The sequence below is a fragment of the Penicillium canescens genome (assembly GCF_028828765.1).
Source record: "Penicillium canescens strain IBT 15451 chromosome Unknown utg000003l_segment0_segment0, whole genome shotgun sequence".
Classification (NCBI taxonomy): domain Eukaryota; kingdom Fungi; phylum Ascomycota; class Eurotiomycetes; order Eurotiales; family Aspergillaceae; genus Penicillium; species Penicillium canescens.
The window spans coordinates 1,007,895-1,027,492 of NW_026703965.1; the positions used below are offsets into that span (position 1 = coordinate 1,007,895).

The 19,598-nt window shown below is 49.2% G+C and overlaps 10 protein-coding genes across 10 annotated transcripts; 3 read left to right on the forward strand and 7 right to left on the reverse strand.

The window, feature by feature from the left end:
* Positions 1–213: 213 nt before the first annotated feature.
* On the forward strand, positions 214–1,526 carry N7446_003856 (DUF3712 domain-containing protein; the record flags this gene model as incomplete). The annotated part of the gene is made up of 4 exons (XM_058512605.1): positions 214–380; positions 520–938; positions 1,002–1,123; positions 1,206–1,526. The coding sequence occupies 4 exons, from the start codon at positions 214–216 to the stop codon at positions 1,524–1,526; spliced, it is 1,029 nt and encodes a 342-aa protein (XP_058373934.1).
* An 889-nt stretch (positions 1,527–2,415) lies between these two features.
* On the reverse strand, positions 2,416–4,368 carry N7446_003857 (thiamine pyrophosphate-binding protein; the record flags this gene model as incomplete). The annotated part of the gene is made up of 4 exons (XM_058512606.1): positions 2,416–3,516; positions 3,565–3,761; positions 3,817–4,049; positions 4,109–4,368. 4 exons carry the CDS (start codon positions 4,366–4,368, stop codon positions 2,416–2,418), a joined length of 1,791 nt encoding a protein of 596 aa, XP_058373935.1.
* Positions 4,369–4,676: 308 nt separating this feature from the next.
* On the reverse strand, positions 4,677–5,584 carry N7446_003858 (uncharacterized protein; the record flags this gene model as incomplete). The annotated part of the gene is made up of 2 exons (XM_058512607.1): positions 4,677–5,467; positions 5,518–5,584. The coding sequence occupies 2 exons, from the start codon at positions 5,582–5,584 to the stop codon at positions 4,677–4,679; spliced, it is 858 nt and encodes a 285-aa protein (XP_058373936.1).
* Positions 5,585–5,924: 340 nt separating this feature from the next.
* Positions 5,925–6,951, reverse strand: N7446_003859 (sulfotransferase family protein; the record flags this gene model as incomplete). The annotated part of the gene is made up of 4 exons (XM_058512608.1): positions 5,925–6,204; positions 6,260–6,561; positions 6,625–6,820; positions 6,875–6,951. 4 exons carry the CDS (start codon positions 6,949–6,951, stop codon positions 5,925–5,927), a joined length of 855 nt encoding a protein of 284 aa, XP_058373937.1.
* Positions 6,952–8,287: 1,336 nt separating this feature from the next.
* On the forward strand, positions 8,288–8,686 carry N7446_003860 (uncharacterized protein; the record flags this gene model as incomplete). The annotated part of the gene is made up of 1 exon (XM_058512609.1): positions 8,288–8,686. The coding sequence occupies one exon, from the start codon at positions 8,288–8,290 to the stop codon at positions 8,684–8,686; it is 399 nt and encodes a 132-aa protein (XP_058373938.1).
* A 233-nt stretch (positions 8,687–8,919) lies between these two features.
* On the reverse strand, positions 8,920–10,274 carry N7446_003861 (uncharacterized protein; the record flags this gene model as incomplete). Its single annotated transcript, XM_058512610.1, has 2 exons — positions 8,920–9,354; positions 9,414–10,274. The coding sequence occupies 2 exons, from the start codon at positions 10,272–10,274 to the stop codon at positions 8,920–8,922; spliced, it is 1,296 nt and encodes a 431-aa protein (XP_058373939.1).
* Positions 10,275–11,026: 752 nt separating this feature from the next.
* On the reverse strand, positions 11,027–12,661 carry N7446_003862 (uncharacterized protein; the record flags this gene model as incomplete). The annotated part of the gene is made up of 1 exon (XM_058512611.1): positions 11,027–12,661. The coding sequence occupies one exon, from the start codon at positions 12,659–12,661 to the stop codon at positions 11,027–11,029; it is 1,635 nt and encodes a 544-aa protein (XP_058373940.1).
* A 1,290-nt stretch (positions 12,662–13,951) lies between these two features.
* Positions 13,952–16,363, reverse strand: N7446_003863 (putative DNA helicase; the record flags this gene model as incomplete). The annotated part of the gene is made up of 5 exons (XM_058512612.1): positions 13,952–14,039; positions 14,107–14,167; positions 14,226–15,664; positions 15,716–15,748; positions 15,831–16,363. 5 exons carry the CDS (start codon positions 16,361–16,363, stop codon positions 13,952–13,954), a joined length of 2,154 nt encoding a protein of 717 aa, XP_058373941.1.
* A 601-nt stretch (positions 16,364–16,964) lies between these two features.
* N7446_003864 (endonuclease III domain-containing protein) lies at positions 16,965–18,314 on the reverse strand (the record flags this gene model as incomplete). The annotated part of the gene is made up of 1 exon (XM_058512613.1): positions 16,965–18,314. The coding sequence occupies one exon, from the start codon at positions 18,312–18,314 to the stop codon at positions 16,965–16,967; it is 1,350 nt and encodes a 449-aa protein (XP_058373942.1).
* Positions 18,315–18,401: 87 nt separating this feature from the next.
* Positions 18,402–19,155, forward strand: pex4 (putative ubiquitin conjugating enzyme (UbcJ); the record flags this gene model as incomplete). The annotated part of the gene is made up of 2 exons (XM_058512614.1): positions 18,402–18,690; positions 18,818–19,155. 2 exons carry the CDS (start codon positions 18,402–18,404, stop codon positions 19,153–19,155), a joined length of 627 nt encoding a protein of 208 aa, XP_058373943.1.
* Between the last annotated feature and the right edge of the window lie 443 nt (positions 19,156–19,598).

Sequence of the window (19,598 nt, forward strand, 5' to 3'; positions counted from 1 at the left end):
GACTTCGGACATGCAGCCCCATTTAGTATAAGATACTACTTCATCTACGCTTGCCGTTTTTCTATTTTCACTCTTTTGTTGTCCCTTTCCTTTTCGTTCCCCCTTACTTGTGGTGCGTGACTTGGTAAGTTCTGTCATATCCAAGTCAACTCAACATCTTGTTGACAATTGACTCTTCCTCCTACTAACACACATCCCCCAAGACTCGACAAAATGTCTGTCACAAAGACCCAAGTCGTGGAAGAAGCCGAAACAGGCGCAGGTGGTGTCGCCCCAGCCAAACAATCCTTCGGTGCACGAGTCGGCGCGCACTTTAAGCGATTCTGGTGGGCGCATCTCATCGTCTTCGTGATCTGCGTACTGGTGATCTCGCTGCCAGTGTAAGTAACATAACCGCCAAGCCCATGCACCAACCCCAACCCCACATCCACACCAACATCCCTTGATTCTTGTCTTTCCTTGTCGCCTTGGCCAACCACAGCCCCAAACATAAAACTAACCACACACAACCCCATCCAGCGTCTACGTCGCCTACCCCAAAATCGCCCAAGATGCCGTTAACGACTCAACCCTCGACATCACAGAGATGGTCATCAGCGACCCAACTCCGGATTCTTTCCAGCTGAACCAGACTCAAGTCCTCGGCTCGAAGAGCCCCTACCACCCGCAGATCTATGAGTTCGATGCGGCAGTCTCCCTGCTCGGCGCTGCGGCTCCTTTCACCACTGTGCGTGTGCCCGGCGTCAAGTCTGTTGACGGTGTTGAGATCCACGTTGAGCAGAAGGTTGATCTAAGCGATGCTGGCGCATTCGGGGATTATGCTACGGCTGTTATGTTGAATGAGGAAGTTTCGTTGAATATTTATGGGACTCCTGGGTTGAAGCAGGGGGGTTTGCCTAAGACGACGGTTACTTATAACAAGACTGTTGTTATGAAGGGTAAGTTTGGTTTCGAGTTTATGTTTTGGGGTCGAGATTGACTGACATGGCTCCAATGCACAGGATTGAATAAACTCGAGGGCTTCGCTGTCCCCGATTTCCACATTATGATACCCGCTGTGAACGGATATAACATGAACGGAACGGTTTACATTCCGAACCCCTCTGTCATGACTATCTCAATGGTTCGTTCATTCAATCCCAAACACACCGATCCCAACTCTTCTCTTGATATGATACTTGGGCTAGTACTAACACACGAAACAGGGAAACCTAACCCTCAACCTTGCCGTTGACGGCAAAGCAATGGGCCAAACCTATCTCAACGACCTAGTCCTCAAACCAGGAAACAATACCATCCCTATGCTAGCAAACGTCAACCAAGCCGCTATCCTTACTATGTTTGCTTCAAGCGATAACCCATACAAAGATGGCATTGTTCCTTTCCAGATCACCGGCAATTCCAGCGTTTATCACGGGAAGAATCTGGATTACTTCACCAAGGCTCTCGCGGCGAATAACTTGACTGTTAACCTGAATGTTTATCAGGCGCTTAAGGAGACTGGTCTTGATTTGTCGAACACTTGAACTCCAGCTTGAGAGTGAGAGTGAGTATGTGGTGGTGTCGGGTATGGTTGTATAACTTACCGTTACTGTTCCGGATATTGCTGAACTCGGCTTTTTCTTTTCTTTTATGGTTCATGTTTCCATACCTTACAGTTTATTTGATGTACTACTGGTCGGTAGTGGGATTGATTCTAGTTCGGCCTTTTTTATATTGTGGGATTATTTCTGTTATGTGTATATTTTAATACCCTTTCATGAATGCACAAGAATTTTAAGATTTATATTTCGCCCGGGCTTTTCTAATTTTATTCATATTTAAATCCCCTTGATATGCATAAAATAACGTTGATCCAAGAACTACATCGCCTTTCTCCCGGAGGATTAAATAAACACATTGTTCAGCTGCAGCTTTATATTGCTACAGACTACCCCTTCCATAATCACCAAACCATGGATGTCTGTCTGGAAATATTCTCATCCCCAAAGAGCTGTTATCCTGATAACCACAAGGCCCTGGGCAGTTATTATATCCATCGAACTCTAGAAGTATTGTTACCTCCAATGATGTTGCGTTTTCAATATTCTCGCAAGGCTTGGAGAGCTAACATCGAAACCATCCACATGCAAACAACGCTTGATCCCTCTGTTGGCAAGAAATGCATGCAGCCTTTCATTAATACTTCCCGTTAGAAAGCCATAAGGCCGGTTGTCCCTAAGAAGAAGAACCAGGTCTAACCTAAAGGGCAGAAATTCGTCACGTCTATAAGTCCTGCATTCACGAATCCAAAGTCTTCTAGCCTATTGAGCCAAGGTAGACCTAAATGAAAGTCGCTGAATAGAAATAAATAGCGAAGGCACAACGGTTACATACAACCCAGGACAGAATGATATAGGTCTTAGCCTCTTCATGCTATAGGTTATAGTATGCTCGCGGGATATTATCATAATAAGGCACCACAACCGAGTGTGGATCATCCGTCAATCCAACCATTGCAGTGGTAATAGGATGAACAGGTTTTCGATCAACAATGAGGCTCAGAAGGCTGGGGCCAACCTGACTCTGGAGATTGGTAACTGTGCTTCGAATCTCCGAGAGACGTGAGACCCTCGCGGCTGAATTCTGCAGTCCTTTAGCCACCACATCATACTCGGTTGCCGAGCTGAGAGCACTGATGGGACGACCTGGGTTCGTGGACCCGTAGATGATATCCTGACCGTTGAAGCTCATACCCCAACTCGAGTTGTTTACAACAACTGTCATTATATTCAGGTTGAACCTCTTGTACGTGTCAAGCTCCATCAAATGAAACCCAGCAGACCCGTCTCCTTGTATGTTGATGACCCTGCGATCAGGATCCGCTATGGCACAGCCTAGGGAATACCCAAATCCATTACCTAAAAACCCAAGATATCCCGTGGCTGTAAGGACAACACTGGGCTTGGAGTGCAAGACAAGGTCTCCTGCCCATGCAGAGGCCTCACCACCATCCAGAACTATAATACTTCCTGGCTCGATGGCGGACATTACCTCCTTCATTGCATGGTATGGGTGGAGGATTCCTGATGCATTTTCTGTGGGCTCTTTCTCAAACGGTGGCTCTAGGGAGTCAAGGCTAAGAAGTGACTGGACCCAAGATTTATCGATCACACTCTGGAAAGCATCTGTAACCTGCCTGTTCATTGCACTCACAAATGCGTCGACATCCGAGATAATACCTAGGTCAACTGGGAGGGACCGACCAATCTCGCTACCGTCACAATCGACTTGCAGCAGCTTGCAGCCTTCGTTTGGAATTATGGCGCCACTTCGGCCGCCTAGGAACATTCCTGTACGTGCACCCAAAAGGATGACGAGGTCCGGAGTTGGGATTTGTAGCAATGACAGTTTAGCTAGATTCCCAGCTGTGCCCTTGCTAAGCATAGCAGACTTGGGAATGAACGATGCGTATTTGGATGTGTTGAAAATGGGAATATTGCAAGTTTCGGCAAATTGGTTAATCACTTCTCGTGTCTGACCGTGGATTAGAATGACGGTCCAACAAGCATTAAGAAGACTCACATGGGGATGCTTTGCACCAGTCCCAGTTATGATTACCGGTCGTTTGGAAATGGCTAGAAGCTCGACGGCCACCTTAATAGCCTCTTCATGAGGACCCGGACGAAACATGGGCGGCGAGGCGATCGACCCCCAGGCTATGAGCTTGGCATGAACGGGCGAAAATAGCACATCGATAGGGAAATCGAGCAGCACAGGCCCTGTTGGATAGTTATTAGTCTCGCGAGTAACTGGCTATGGCATAGGTTTGTCTACCCGGAGCACCGGACTGTGCAACCCGGAGTGCATGCGATACGATCCTTGGACACTCCTCAGGTGCCAAAACTCTATGCGCGAATTTTGTGAAAGGTCGGGCAGCGACAACTTGGTCGATGGAACCTTGGAGTGAGTTGTTCTCTGTATCCCGCAGTGGTGGAGACGAAGTTATACAGAGGATGGGACTTCGATCGCTGTATGCCGTGGCCAATCCGGGAATCCCGTTGGAGAAGCTACATTCTAGTAAGCTAAAGGACCTAAAAGAAATGATAAAGCGATGGAAAGAGCTGACCCGCTATTGGCAGTAACAAAGCAAACACCCAGCTTCATGCTGATTCGAGAATATCCCTCAGCTGCCTGCACGGCGACGGTTTCATGTCTGGTGTCGACGAGGCGAATGCCGATGGACTCGCATCCCATGAGGAATGCATCGAGATGTCCACCATGGAGTCCAAAGGCGACCTCGACACCGACCTGTTTCAGGGACTGAGCCAACAAATCGCCGCCGGTCAGTTCACGATCCGATGGGTATTGCAGTGAAAACCCTTCCATTATGGAATTATAGAAACAAGTTGAGCAGTCTCAGTTAGATTGAAATCTCACTACAAGCCATAGTGGAGAGAGGAGAGTCATGTCTCCCGAGGCAACTTTACACTCACGGCTAACATGAATCATGCGCCAAACCAAGATGCGGAGAAGGCGGGGAACTATATGCTCCGAGGTCTACGAAGTACACGAGTGATGCATTTAGGAGAGCTAAGGACACCCATGTACAATAAGAAAGAAAAAGAGTATGTTGAACCCAGTATCACTTCTCAATCCACAGAGTACATAGCACTCTTAACCCTGCCTTTGAACGATTAACTCCTAAGCTTCCTCATAACCGTTTCCTCGTTGGCTATATTTACCAAAAGTTTCTCCGAAGCATCAAGCAACCCACCCTTTGCCTTATTGACCTCTTGATACTTCCCATCCCAGCTGTAAATAACCTCAGAATGACGCTGCTGGTCAGTAAACAATAGAGCCACACTTCGGGCTACAGCTTCCGGTGTTTGGACTCCAACGCCGAGAGATTCAATGAAATCCGACGGTATCATCCCCGTTGCAGTCCAGGACGGTGCAACAGCGTTTAGTCGCACCTTCCCCTCAATTTGATGCTCGAGCCCACGGATGATTCCCAAAACACCATGTTTGGTAACAGTATAGTCGCCAGCACTGAAATTTTGGAAAGACGATGTAGATGCGGTGACGACTATACTTCCAAGTTCGCCTTCCGCACGGTGGGTCGAGTGCTTCTGGATATAGTGCGCAGCAAGATGCACGGTGTTGAGGACACCAATGAGATTAACGTTGATTGTGCGTAAGTTAGGAGGTGCAAGTTCGCCATTATCATCAAGCTTGCCATCTAGGAAATCGGTTGTTGTTGACACGCCTGCGTTGGCGAAAACATGGTCGATTCGACCGAACCATTTCTCGGCTTGAACGAATGCATTGTGGAGACTTTCCCATGAGGTAACATCGACTTTCACAAATTTGAACTTGTCTGTTGCTTCAAAGTCGGCTTGGGGAGGGTTGATATCGCTGGCGATGACAGTGGCACCGTGCTTGAGGCATAGTTCCACAGTAGCTCTTCCGATTCCAGATGAGCCGCCTATTTTTGTTAGAGTTTGAGTTCTGAAATATAGTGAGAGCTTTAAATACCGGTAATCAAGACAACTTTATCTTGAAGGAGGCTCAAAGAGTCGTCTGAAATTTGGATGGTTGCCATGGTTAGATAGTTGATACGAGAAATCGGGCGCTCGAGAATATATCTTCATTTCCCGCAGGTCTAATTCCACGATGATGCCCGAGGCTGAAACAAGAAGGAGCTGATGCCTAGGCAGTCGCCAATCCCGGTGTTGAGGGGTAGCTCCACGCTCAGCGGGGTTATACATGGACCACGCGGGCTATGGAAAGCGAGGCTCGGCTATACTTGAACTAAATTCTTGTTGTTTCGTTGTGATTATTTCGAAAGCCTTTATAAAATCTCTCATATACATGGAGGGTATGAACAAAAATTGACTGCCTACTTGATCCCGCATCTAAATGCTGACAGGCTGACGTCTCACTCAAGCCACAAAAAACCGTGCATATCTGACAGCAGCCCATCCAAGAATGCCCACTACTGGCATAGCCACGGCGCTGAGTCTCATAATTGAAGACATAATCTTGGGCTGAAGGAAGTTTTGGACCATAGCCTGAAACTTCTCAGGTTCGTTGCGATCGGGGTAAGGCTCCTCTGGAACTGGAAGACCAAGAAAAGGACAGATACTTTCCCAATCGAGACCGTCCTCGAGTTGAATAAGACATAGACGGTCTGAGGGAATTGTCTCTTTTGCCATTTTGATGCTGCGCGAGCTGTTAGTCCCATACTATTCGAATTACGAGCGTTGGAAATACATACTAGTCAATGTAGTACTGACGGAGGTTCTCCCTGTTATCTGGGCCATCGAGCAGTGTGCAACCGGATAGAGCCCGATAAGCGATTTCATTCAGATAGAGAAACTCGTGAAGCGTGGCATCAAAATATTTGAGGATCGAAAACGGAAACTGCCGTGCCATGTTGGCCACGCCCCCTGCCGTGTTGTTGACCGAGGCCACCCACTTGTCTGGATCTCGTTCAGTGAGGATAAACTTCACATCGGGATCCTTCAGATATGCTTGAATTAGATCCATTCCCATATAGCTCGGCACCTCGATGAGACACTGCATGGTATCAGCCTAATGCTCATATTGTATACTTCGCGAAAAAGGCACAAGCCGACGTACATCATAGTCCCCGAGCCAGTTCTCAAAATCGCTCTGAGTGAATTTCTTGACCCCAGCTATTCGATTATACTGGGCTACGATTGCCTCGTTGAAAACCTGCATGTGTGGCAAGCCGTGAACGGCAATGCACTCATAGAGATGATATGGTTTGAACCCCAGAATTTGCATTGCTCTATAGAGACCCAGGGTACCGGATCTAACCAATAAGGATCAGTTTTTTGCCAAAATGGGTGAATCATTTCCCTCATACCGGCTAGGACTGGCTACAATGACCTTCATTTTTCGAGCCTCTGCCGGCATCGGCAATTGATCAACCTTGCGAGACATGTCGAGAATTCAATGGCCGGGTGCTTGATAGTCTGGTTTTGCTTTTTGAAAACAAGGAAGAATACCGCATTGAGAGACTTTTGTATCGATTTTCTGGGGATTCAGGCGTCCCAAGGGCTGCAGGCCAAGCTCAGCCTCCGTGTTCCAGAGCTCAGCCAGAGCTCAGCCCCGTGTTCCGAGCGCATCTTCCCCCCAACGCTCATCTACACCTTTGATATTCTGGGTATTCAGTTATAGGAGCTTCCACAAATGAAATTTAAACCTACCGATACCCTTTCCAAGCCGATTGGTGTTCTTTCTGCTGGTATATCAGGTTAAATGCGGCAAACAGTAGAGAATGGATCTGCATCGGAAGAGACAAGCAGCCAATCAGATACGTGCGAAACAGCCAATCAGATGTATATGCACTTAACTTTAAATACGAGCTGTTTCTAGATGCAAACAGACCCTTGACATGAACCAATCATAATCACCGAAACCGTTTCAGCCCCAGCTTCTGCATCCGGAAGGCCAATATCAGCCTCAATATCTTTTCAGGTTCACTTCTTTTCAGCCGGTTTAGATAATAGTGCGATCTCGCACCATAGCTATTAAGCCCAAGTCAAATCAACCATGTTGGCGTGAACCGGGTAACGTAGCATCAAAATTCAGGTTTCGTTGGTCTAGAAGGAAACCTCTGCGAGACTCTTAGAGAATTAGACATGTTATTGGCGGAATTTTGTACAATTCTGCGTATTACGCTATCATGTAATAGGATCAGTCCGTGTAAGTCATCCAAGTGTTAAATAAGGGTTATATGACGAAGGATACCATAGTAGGAGTTACACCTTTCTGATCCTAAGTAATGGAAGTAGTGACAGTGTCATGAATCTCCCGAAGCCTCGAATTTATTATACAAGCCTTCGTGGTCTAGTTGGTTATGACGTCGGTCTCATATATCCTTTCTTATGACATTCTTGGTAACAAGATTGACATCCGAAGGTCTCCAGTTCGAACCTGGACGAGGGCATCCTTTTTTTGCTTTTTATTTCATTTTTTAAGTTTCATTTCATTTTAAGGTTTACCTGACACTCATGTTCGAACCATGGGTCCTGTGAACCTGCATCGGCCAAGATTGAGTGATTGTCATCGACTTTCTTGCAATCTGTGGCACCGGCCGTAAATCGGTTCCGATTGAATTCGATCGATTTCCAAGCAAGATGCTGGATGGTAGATCAGAAACATTTAAGCTGGGGATGACCAGGGTCCGGGGTTAATTTCTCGAGGCACAACTTTATATTAATATTCAACCTTCTTATACCTCCCTATACTTACATATATTTGCTTACATCAAAAAATGTCCTCCTTGTTCGAAAAGTGCCCAGCGTGCAATGGAAAGACGTCTGGACGTTTATTCTGTTCATCTCCCTGCCGCTCCTCCTATCTGTCGCCGTCCCACCTCCAAAATCCAGGCGATAACCGCGGGGACACAGCAAGACGGAATTCTTCCGCTTTCCCGTTCGAAATCGAACGTCCCCGAGCTCCGTTACGTATAAAGACCTGCGAAGCTATATACACCAACCCGGGAGCCCAAAAAGTCAATCCTAAATCGCCTGCGCAGACCGGACTGCTCAGCCCGAGTGAACTCAAACAGTACGAAGATTATTTTGATCAAGATCGGACGCTGAAACGACGCAATCTCTCGACTACGAGCACACAAGATTATCAGGTCACTGTTTTGCCAGCTGACGAATGACCAACATATCCTTGGAACCATTTGGGAGAGGCGATCTATTGTATATTATATCATGTCAAAATATTTGTAACGATTCTACGGGCGGCATACTACTTTACAACAAGCAATGTTTATTTCAACTTTACAGGTCAACAGTCCCAATATGCGGTCAATGGTGTTGATCCATCACTACAGAATCCCGAATTGCAGTCTCAAGGTATTATGAGACACCGTATCTCAGATAGCTTCATTTTTCATTGAGCCAGCAAATATTCACTCATTCTTTCCCTCGCTCGCTCCACTTGACCCTCAACATCCAGGTCCCAGAGCCACCGAGATCGCTCCTGGAGTGTTTCCTTCAACTTTTCCGCATCATCCTCGATTCCATCCAAACACAATGAAAACAAATAGGCATTTTCCTTGCTGGTAGTAACGACTCTCTGACTGCGAGGTCTTCGAATCTCGTCATATGCCTTGAAAGCAGCCATGATGCCTTGTACCGAATCCACTCGGGAATCATCTAGCAGCTCAGCCAGAACATGCGCATCTTCAATCGCCTGTCCCGCACCAGCACCTTGATGCGGCGTCGAAGCATGCGCCGCATCACCAAGAATGGCAATTCGAGACCGGGTATATGTAGATAAAGGAGGATGTTCAAAGATAGCCCACTGAGAAGGATCAGGCATGCGCTAAAGAGACAAGGTAAATATCTCACCATCCACCCAGCGAAGAAGGATACAATACACACCTCAATAAGCGCCTGCACAAATCTCCCCATCCCCCCAGCATCTCTCTCCATATCCTCCCTCTTAGCCGGACGAACCCAACTCTCGCCCTCCCACTCCTCACTCAAAACATAAAACCCAACGTTAACCTTCTTCGCCCTCATAATAGGATACGAGATCCCATAACCCCCCTTCCCAATATAAAGCGTCGAAACCCTAGCCCGCCGATCCCCAACAGCCTCAACCATATCCTCCATATCAAGAACAGCCCGATACCCATACATTCCACTATACCTAGGCTGCGCAGGCATCGACTCCTCAGGCAACATAGCCTCCTTAACCTTGGACTTAATCCCATCACAGCCAACAACAACGTCAGCAACCTCAACCGTCCCATCCTCAAACACAAGCCTAATCCCACCACCTCCCGGCCCAACCCCATCGCCCTCAATCTCCGTCAACTCAATAAGCCTCTTCCCAAACCGCACAACACCATCCGGAATCAGCCCAACGAGCTCCTTCAAAAAATCGGCCCTCCGCACCGCCGTCTGACCAGACGGCAAAGCCTTAAGATCCATCAACAAGCTACCCTCGTTAACACCACCAGCCCAGATAAACTCAAACCACGTCTCGCGGAACGATTCATAGCCCGGACTATCAGCATGAGTGGTAACGAGGTTGTCGTATATTTCTCGGATCTGGGGGTCGATTAGGGGCATTGCGCGGTGGGCGGCTGGGCCGAGGGAGAGGCCCAGTCCTATTTCGCCGAAGGAGGGGGCTGCTTCGTAGATTTTTATTGGGATTCCGCGGCGGAGCAGACCTGTTGCTAGGACTAGGCCGCTTATTCCGCCGCCTATTATTGTTATTGTTGGTCTGGGTGGCATTTTTGGATGGGAGGTTGGGTTTGGGTTTGGGGTTGGATTGAGAGTTGAGGATTGGGGTTTGTTTTAGCGATTTTAGTTGTAAATATAGGCCGTTGTTCCTTGTTCCTTGTTGCCGAATTGCCGGTTTTGCTTGATGGGATTAAGTTTAGGGTTTTACATCTACATATAGATTGATAGAAGGGGATATAAGATCGGCTTATAGCGCCACCATTTTCCACTGTAGGTTGGATAGAGGGGTAAGATAGGTTACTTACAATGCCCTGATTGTACTTTTGGAAATTGGACATCTGTCAGTCACGTCCCCCGCGGTGGCGCCGATCTGCACTCCTAGCGCGGGACATTTGCTTTTTTTAACTTTTTATTTTACTTTTATGTTTTTTCCTTTTGGCTGAGACTTTGATAAAGGGGCAAAGGACTGAATCTGCAAGTAACAAAACTATTGGATGTGAATGTGAATGGAGAAATAATTGAAATTAAAATTGGAAGATAGGTACAGAACAGCGCCAGTCATCACATCACTCGTCCAATTGCGAGATATGCTTTCAATGTGTCGGTCTCATAAAATGCGCGTGCTAGCACATGATGATATATCACTTGACATGTTGCTCAGCGCGGTGCCGCGATCCGGTCGCGTATGTAGATGCCACTGGAAATGAAAAGGAGTGCAGTGGCATGGTATTGTAGGAAAGGGATTGAAGACCTGGTGAACGTTCCAGGGGCGCGTGGAATAGTAAAAAGTAGAACAAAATGGATCAAATCATGGGAGCTGTCACAATCCGCTGACGCTCCCATTTGGGATGTCCGAATGGATCATCGCGGGAGTAGATATCCGATCGATCCCAGTCAGGGTCACTGTCGATGGTGGACTGTTTATCATCTGAGCGTAGAGGTGAAGAAGTCCCCGAGTCATCGAGAGCGCGGCGGAAGCGGATGAACTCCTCTGAATCCATTGTATGTGCTGGCTGCATCGTGCCTGCCTGTATAGACTCGAGGGCTGCACGCTGCAGATGACGGATATCGTCTCTCAAACCAGTGACTTGGCTTTCCAGGTTCCTGCGGGCGGTCTGCTCACGTCGGAGTAGCGTGACCAGTGTGCTGTATTGCTCAATTGAGACACCCTGGTAGTCCGATAGGGAGGTTGCTGATGGGGCGGGGCGGAGCGTCCGCGCGTTCAAGGTGTCTTGGCGGATTGTGCTCGTGCTCGAAGGGCGGTAATCGATGTTAGGGAGAGGACTTGGGGAGTCACTGCTGTCTGTTGCAGGTCGGAGCCTTGGTGATTTATTGTGTGTTTGGGGTGGGAATGAGTCTGCATGTTGGAGAGGTCTTGGACGAGAGGCCTTGTCCATGGAGCTGTCTGTGGGAGATGTTTGCATTCGTGCAATGGCGAATTCTAGGTCAATCATCTTCACCTCCAGGGTGGTCAGGCGCTGGTCTAGGGTGACGCTGTCGTCCTGTTGCATAGTGTTGACGAAACTGGCCACATTCGGCGGTGTAGTAACCGGCTCAGGGCGTTGGTCGGAGCTAATTAGGGAAGGGGCAGCAGAGTCTCGAGTCACACTTGTTACGGTAGTGCCAGTGGATGGTCTGGCAGACTGACCGCTGTTGGAGCTTTCACCCTGTGGGGATCTTGACTGGGAGGTTGAACCTGGAGCGGATGTTGTGCGCGGTGGCCAAGCATCGACTGGCGGCGGAGGTGACCAAGCAGGGACTGGCGGCGGTTGCTCGAGTTCGCGCATGGCCTCTGCGCTCCTTGATATTCTATCCGAGAGCAAACTATGTCTTCGCTGATCTGGCGCGAAAGCTCTATCCTCATGGGGGTCAGAGATTGCTGAAGCCACAGCAAACCGAGATTCATCATCGGAAAATATAATACTAGGAAGTGTCGCACGTCGCCGGCGCGGCGGCATAGCACCCGGTAAGGACCCGCCCAAGGAGGCTGGAGATAGTGGAGAGAGCGGAGAGAGATGGGTCTCTGCGAGCTGGAGGTTCTCTGCAGATAGTGGACTACTCCGATTCGAATTCAGGTTCAAAGGAGGAGGAACAGCCAAGAATGGTCTCCTAGTACCTGTAGGCCCAGACCTCCTGGCCGGTAGTGTTGAAAATGTCGACTCGTAGGGGGTCTCTTCCAATCCATCGGTCTGGCTTTGTCGTTTCCGGTTGAAGATCTTGCGCATGACTGTTTTCAAAGTGCTTCCCGTTCTGCGATGTGCCATCGTCGGTGGAGGGTGGAATTCCATTGAGGGTAGGGCCGTGTCAGAATTATCTCCGCTGTAAGATGCAGGATTCGAGGCCGGACGCTCTCCGCGAGCGGGCAAGGATCGTTGTCGAATACTCCCGACCGACTCGCTACCGGTGCTGGCAATTGATCGTGTAGTGTTTCTCGACATATCTGCGATAGTGGTACGGAGGGTCACACGCGACAAGTAGTGAATGTATAGGACTCCGTGCGATTTCCAATTTGATGATCATTACAAGCAAAATCCGTCACGGGTACATGGGGTATATATCGTCGCAAGAAATTCGAAAAGCAATGAGTGTGAGCGAGTGTCGAGAAAAAGAAAACCGAAGGGTATCAGGGTATCAAATGCAAAGGGCCGCTCAGCGGAATCCGATTCGAATAAAGACTGGGGGTTTTAGTCGACTCGTGGGACTATGCAAGAAGGCTACATCAAACGCATGTTAGTTGAAGAACGAAGGAATCGGATAATACAAACGCGACCATACAAAGAATATAATCAGGCTCATAGTGACAAATGCTACACAATGCCGGGCGTTGCCAGTAGAATGCTGGATAACGAAAGAAAGTAAAAAAAGGGGGTATGAAGTAGTAAACGAATGTCGGGATCTCAAGTGAAGGAAGAGAGGATGAAACAAGAAAGGGGAAGAGCTGCAGCTTGAGCTATCCCCACCGTCACCAAGATCAGAAGCGCGTCGTAATGGTAAGAAGTGGATGTTGGACCGAAAAGGTCGGGGTGGGGAGAGCCTTAAGGATTGTGCGCTCAGCTCAATTCAGTAGATAGTGGCGTCGATGCGCTTTGAAGGCGCGCTAGCAAATAGCTGCTGGCAACTTGCTTTTCCGGCCAACCCTAAACTGCAGCAGAAATGCAGAAGCCGAATCAGACTGCAGGATCGTCTCAATTTCAAATAAATGCCGTGTTGGCTCCGAGACCAAGTGGAGCGGCCAGCGAACGGTCGTTTTGAAGGGAAAAAGACCCGCATGGTTGGCACGGTTGGCACGGTGGGCAAGCTTCATGTTTTTGCAGTCTGAAACACATGGTCATCGTGCACAGACGAGTCGGGCAACTGTTCTTCGGAGAGGCCTACACGAGCCAAGTGGCATGAAAGCCCGTATTCTCTCCTCTCTCTTAGGCGCCCCAATGTGCTGGGCCAATCAGCTGGAAATGATCATCGCCCCCAAATTTCCATGACTCGAGACTGTGCAAGTCCTGCAAATGATCAGCCGAAACATGATATCCCTCGCTTCCGCATGTCTCGCACGGAAGTTGGTTTCGGGTTGAGACGGTGTGCTAAGCCCTAGCTGATTTCGGGTACTCAAGCGAGATCTACGGGGATGTTCTTCCTTGCTTAGCGGCACATCTAATCGATCACCTCTAAATCTAGACAAGTGGGGAGTTTCTGGAACGCGGAAGTCCCTCCTTTGGGTCATAATAGCCGGTCTATTCTAGTAGGTCGCCTGCGTCGGGGTAACGTAGGTCGGCGTTTTCCTCGAGGAAGTCCATCCAGTGTTTGAGGAAGCTACTTCCACTGTACAGAGTATGCAGATCAGTATCAAATGTCAAACTCAAGGGCGCAGCGCGCATGAGGTACTTACCGACTGATCGTCTCTGAATCTCCGCAGATACATAGGTGTCTCTTGGGTCGCGTCATAGCCACTGCATCAACATTAGTTCCCCTTTGAGTTCTCTGCAGGTACACTACCAAGGGACTCACCGTTCAATCGTCGTTTTTCGCCGAGGAAGCCCACTTCATGCTGCTCATTGCTGCGCACCAGGCTCACTACAACGGCTTCTTTCTCTCGACCTTGGAATCCATCCACGCTGCCAAGTTCCAGGCCTGGGTACTTCTCACGCAGCATGCGCGATAATAGAGCCAGTTGGCCGTTGTAAGGGGTAATGACGGCAACGCTCTCGGGCCTGATGCCTGCATCAACGAGAGTTTCCACATGTCGTGCAACAACCAAAGCCTCCATTTCATTGCTCTTGCTATCGCCAAGCAAACCCTTCTTGCTCATCTCGTCGTCCTCCGCTTTCTCGGGGAAATCACCGCCTTGCGTATCCCAGAAAACTAACGGTTCTTGCGTGTCGTCTGTGCCTTCTACTTCGTAGGGCAGGTCTACCAGCAGTCGGGACTTGACCGCCTCTCCTGCGATCAGCTTCCCCTCGTAGAGTTCGTCGGATGGGAAGCGCATGATTTTCTCATGCATTCGATATTGTGTAGTCAACATCCGTTTGACGCCGGAACCGTGCAGCGCTAGTAGACGATCGAATAGAGTTCGTTCAAGGGAGACACCCTTCAACATCTCCTTGTCGAAGGTTGAATCTTCGGTCTGGTCCTTGGGCTGTGCTTCCTTGGACTTCTGGCCGGTGGATTTGACAGTCGGGGGGAGTTGCAGATGATCACCTGCAAGGACCACCTTCTCTGCACCAAGAAGCGAGATCCAACACTGCGCTTCCAGTGCTTGACTTGCTTCATCGATGATCACAACATCAAACTTTTGATTCTTGAGTTGGTGACCGCCGGCTCCGTGAAGAGTCGCCAGAACCACGCTACTCTCACGGACTAGGTTGTCCACACATTTAGACTCGCGCTCTCTGAACTCCTTCCGGAGCTGCTTTAGATCATCATAGATCCCTCGTCTCTCGCGACCAGAGCGTGTCTTGCGAATGCTAGCTTGCTTCTCATCAATTTCCTTGCGAACATCTTTGACAATACCCGCAGCATCGGATGTCTGAGTGAGAACCTCGAGTGAATGCTCAAGGACCGAAGGAAGTAGACGAGCCGGATGGCCAATGCGAACAACAGGGACCTTATTCGGAGCCAGGCGCTCGACGATGTTATCCACAGAAACGTTGGATGGACCACACACGAGAATTCGCTTCTTTCGCTGAACCATTTGCATAATCAGCTCGATCAAAGTATGTGTTTTTCCAGTCCCGGGTGGACCATGAATGAGAGCAATATCCTGCGATGCCAACGCAAATCGAATAGCATCCTTCTGAGAATCATTCAATGTCGGATCAATGAATTCAACAGGACCAGCTGCCTCCTCGTCTGGTCGTAGCGGGGTGGTATGGCCAAATGCAACACGCATGAAATGCGAGTAATCAGAATCTGCCATCTTGGCCATTTTCTCCATCGTCTGCCTCATCCTAGTAAAAGTCAGTACCCATTCACACAGTCATTTCCAGTCCCCCGTATACCTTCTATACGTAACGTCATTGGCAAGCTTAATCCTGCAACGAGGTCAGCACCACTCACATCACCACCAAAACCCGAAAACCAAATCGAAAAGCCAGAACAAGAACAAACACATACGCCCACAACTTCTTCCCCCAAAGCTCCTCAACAGCCTCGTCATCCTCCCTAGACCGTCCCCCACCACCCTGCTGCCCAAACGCAATCCAAACCGCGCGCTCACTAGTCCTCGTAACAACTCCCTCCGGTCCGCCCTTTTCGCCTTTCCCATCTTTCCCACTATCCTTCTCCTTCTCCTTTCCACCCTTCTTCCCACCAGCAGCAACATCATTAACACGCACGACATCCCCAACCCGCAGTCCATGCGCCGAAAACCTAGGCGTGCCATCTGCAGCGCGACACTCCTCAGATGTAATAGCGGGGTCAGGCGTGAACTCGCCAACAACGCGGCCGCCTAGACCTGTGCGGCATTGTGAGAGGACGATGCCTGTAAGTGCGGAGCCGATTGCTTGGAGTGTTCGACGGGTTTGGGGGGAGACAGAGGCGGCTGTACTGGCTAATTTTGAGGAGGAGACTTCGGCTTCGTGTTCGGATAGGAGGAGTTGGAGTTGGGTTTCTGCGAAGTGGGGGATTGGGATTGGTTTTGGTGGCATTCTTGGGTTGGTGGCAGTTATAGTCAGAGGGTGGGAGTTGGTGGTTTGTTGGAAGGTTTGGGGACTTTGAACGAATGATTGCCCCCGTGTTCTGTGGGGTTAATTGGTGCTTGGGGGAGTTTGTTGTGGGCGTGGATGAGGGACGGGGTTATGAAGCTTGAAGAGCTTATGTCCGATGATATCATTGGTGTTAGTCAGCTCTATACGGTTTGCGTTGTTATTTTTCTCTCCAGTGACAATTACATTGGGATTAAATCGATCAATGTGAGGTACTCTATTAGGAATACGGTTGTCCTTGCAAAATTGAAATTGTAGAAAGAAGAATTCGAGATGCAAGCAAGTTGTCGAAGTGTTTTTATACAATGCAGTCGACATAAACACAACCTAAGGTCCATTTAGTCACAATTATTTCATACTATCCCGAATGACAGGTTGCTTGTCTGATATAGCAGATGCAAAAACGGTCATATGTAGCCCAATGAAGTGCAATGGGAAACGATTATAGATATCTGCATATAATGCAACATGGAAAGTCTACTCGATTCGAGCTTTCTTTCATCCGTATGATCACAGACGTAATTGACAAGCAAGACAGCCATCCTCAAACAGCCTCAATCTTAACCTTCGGCTCATCCCCATCCTCCCCCTTAACAACCCCGAACGAAGGGACCGACCCCCGAATCTCACTCATACAAAGCCCCTTCCCAACGAGATAACAATCACCACACCTACGCTTAACAGGCAAACAAACCGTCTGCCCAAGCCCAACAAGCAACTTATTAATTTCATGCCACTTATCGTGCGGCAACCAAGACTGCAACGCCATCCTGGTCTCCTCAGGCGTCTTGGTCTTATTCCACCCCCACAGATTGGTAATGCGGTGGACGTGCACATCAACGCCTATACCTTCGTGTTTACCCCACGCAGCGCTGAGACAGAGATAGGCCATTTTGGGCCCGACACCGGGGAGGGCCATTAGGCCGTTTGGTGTGGACGGGATGTCGCCGTTGTGGTTGTCGCGGAGGAGGAGGGCGGTTGCTTTTATGTATTTTGTTTTGTTGTTGTGGAAGCCCACTGTGCGAATTAGCGCGTTTAGTCTTTCGGGGGACACCGCCAAGATGTTGGTTAGGTTTAGTGTGCTGTCTTTGTCTTTGGCTGGGGGGTTTGATGTTGATGTTGATGGTGGTTTCTGGTCTTCGTTTGGGCTGTCCTCGAGCTTGATTTTCACTTCTGCTGCTTCTTCTTGCTTCATATCTGGGCCCGTTGTAACAGACTCAGGCCCTAGCTCTGTGTGTAGCCGTTGCATCGCAACTGCTGTGACGGTGTCCTTTGTTTGGGAGGAAAGCATCAGCGCAATGAGAGTCTGGAATCGACGGTCCTGCGGCGAGGACGCACGCCAGTATAACTCCGCGCAACCCATTGTATCAACCGGCGCAGTCGGGTTGTCCTCTCTCATCTTCTTGACGGTGTTGTACATCGTTTCCCAATTGGAGGGTGGTTCAATCTTCACCGAACCATCGGCATCCCGAGTTTTCCTAGCCGGCAAGCGTCGCGCTTTAGGTTTCGGTGTTGGTTTCTGATCCGGCTCATCCTTCACAGCTGCATTGCGAGGTGTCCGAGGACTCTTCTTTATAACCGGTGTGGTGGCACGGCTTGCGTTGCGCTTCCGACGTTTCGAGGGCGGTTCAAGGAGGTCTTCGATATCCGCGGTATCCACTGAGGAGAGAGAAGACTCATCGTCGCTGCGAGCAGCAGACAGACTAGGCGGGACAGATGTAGACTCAGACTTGACGGTAGGGGCAGCAGGCGCATTCACAGTCGGATTCGCATTGTAAGCAAAACTGCTCAAAACACCAACATTTCGCTCAGAACCACGCGTCTGACGTCGCGCAGGGGGCGAAAGAGCCTGCAGCACTTTAGCCGTATCTTTGGAAGCACGAGAAGTGCGCATAGCGATAAATCAAAGAGAGAAACAAGAGAATGCAAATGGCAGAAAAGCGACGATCGGGCAAATTCACATGGAGTGGATTGGCAATGGATGGGGTTCCCCAGCCTCGGCCGCAGACCGACTCTGGCATTGCCAATACCAACTCCGGTCTGGCCTCCCTCGGTCTTCTTTACTCTACACTCCCTGTACACACACAAACCTGCCCATTCCACCATGTCACAAGGACCGTCGGGTAATACGACACAGAGGCTCATCCGTGAGTTGAAGGACTACAGCAAATCCCCGAACGAGGCGCTGCTCCACCTCGGTCCCGTTGATGATGAGGACTTACTACGCTGGGAGGCGGTGTTGAAGGGTGTCAATGGGACGCCGTATGAAGGTGAGTTGCAATCAATCTTCCCAATCCAATTTCTGCTCTGAATTAATCTACTGCCGCATTCCATTCCACTCCCTCTCCCTCTCCTGACCGAGACTCAAGCCTCAACCCTCAACTAACAACACGACAGACGGCCTCTGGCATCTCCGCATCGCAATCCCCCCAAACTACCCCCTATCCCCGCCAACAATCCATTTCACGACGCGCATATCGCACCCCAATATTTCATTCACTACAGGAGAGATCTGTCTGACGCTTTTGACGACTGAGCATTGGAGTCCTGTGTATACGCTGTCAGCGACGTTGACAGCGATCCAGCAGTTATTGACAGATCCGCAGCCTGATTCGCCGTTGAATGTGGATGTTGCTGCTTTGTTGCGCGATGGGGATATTGCGGCTTGGGAGAGTGTTGTGAGGTATTGGACTGGGGAGGAGAGGTGGAAGGGTGCTGGGAATCTTGGACGATGACATGTTTTTTGATGGGGATTTGTTTATATGATATCATTTTTTTGTTCTTGTTTCTTTGGCTCTCCTTTTGGTTGGATTTGACTGCGCATACCATACCCCTCTGCACATTCCGATCATCTACATCTTATATACTTCCGACGTTCCGTGCTACGCATCTACAATTATAGGTTGGAAGAATATATTGAAGCACTTTTCGCATTATCTTCAGTGAAGATAGCTAAAGACTAATCATATGAAATATTAGCGTGTGCTGTTCGCTGTAAATGTCCCACATTGAGAATCAGAGATAAATGCCCCATGGCCGAAAGTTGACGCCGGCCATCAAGAACGCTTGCAAACAGTAAAGGAGAGACGTGGTAGATCGTAACGGGTCGTGCTAATGAATGGTAGGATGACAATAGTCATAAGAAATGCAGAGCCGATGCGATGTTGCTGAAGAACGC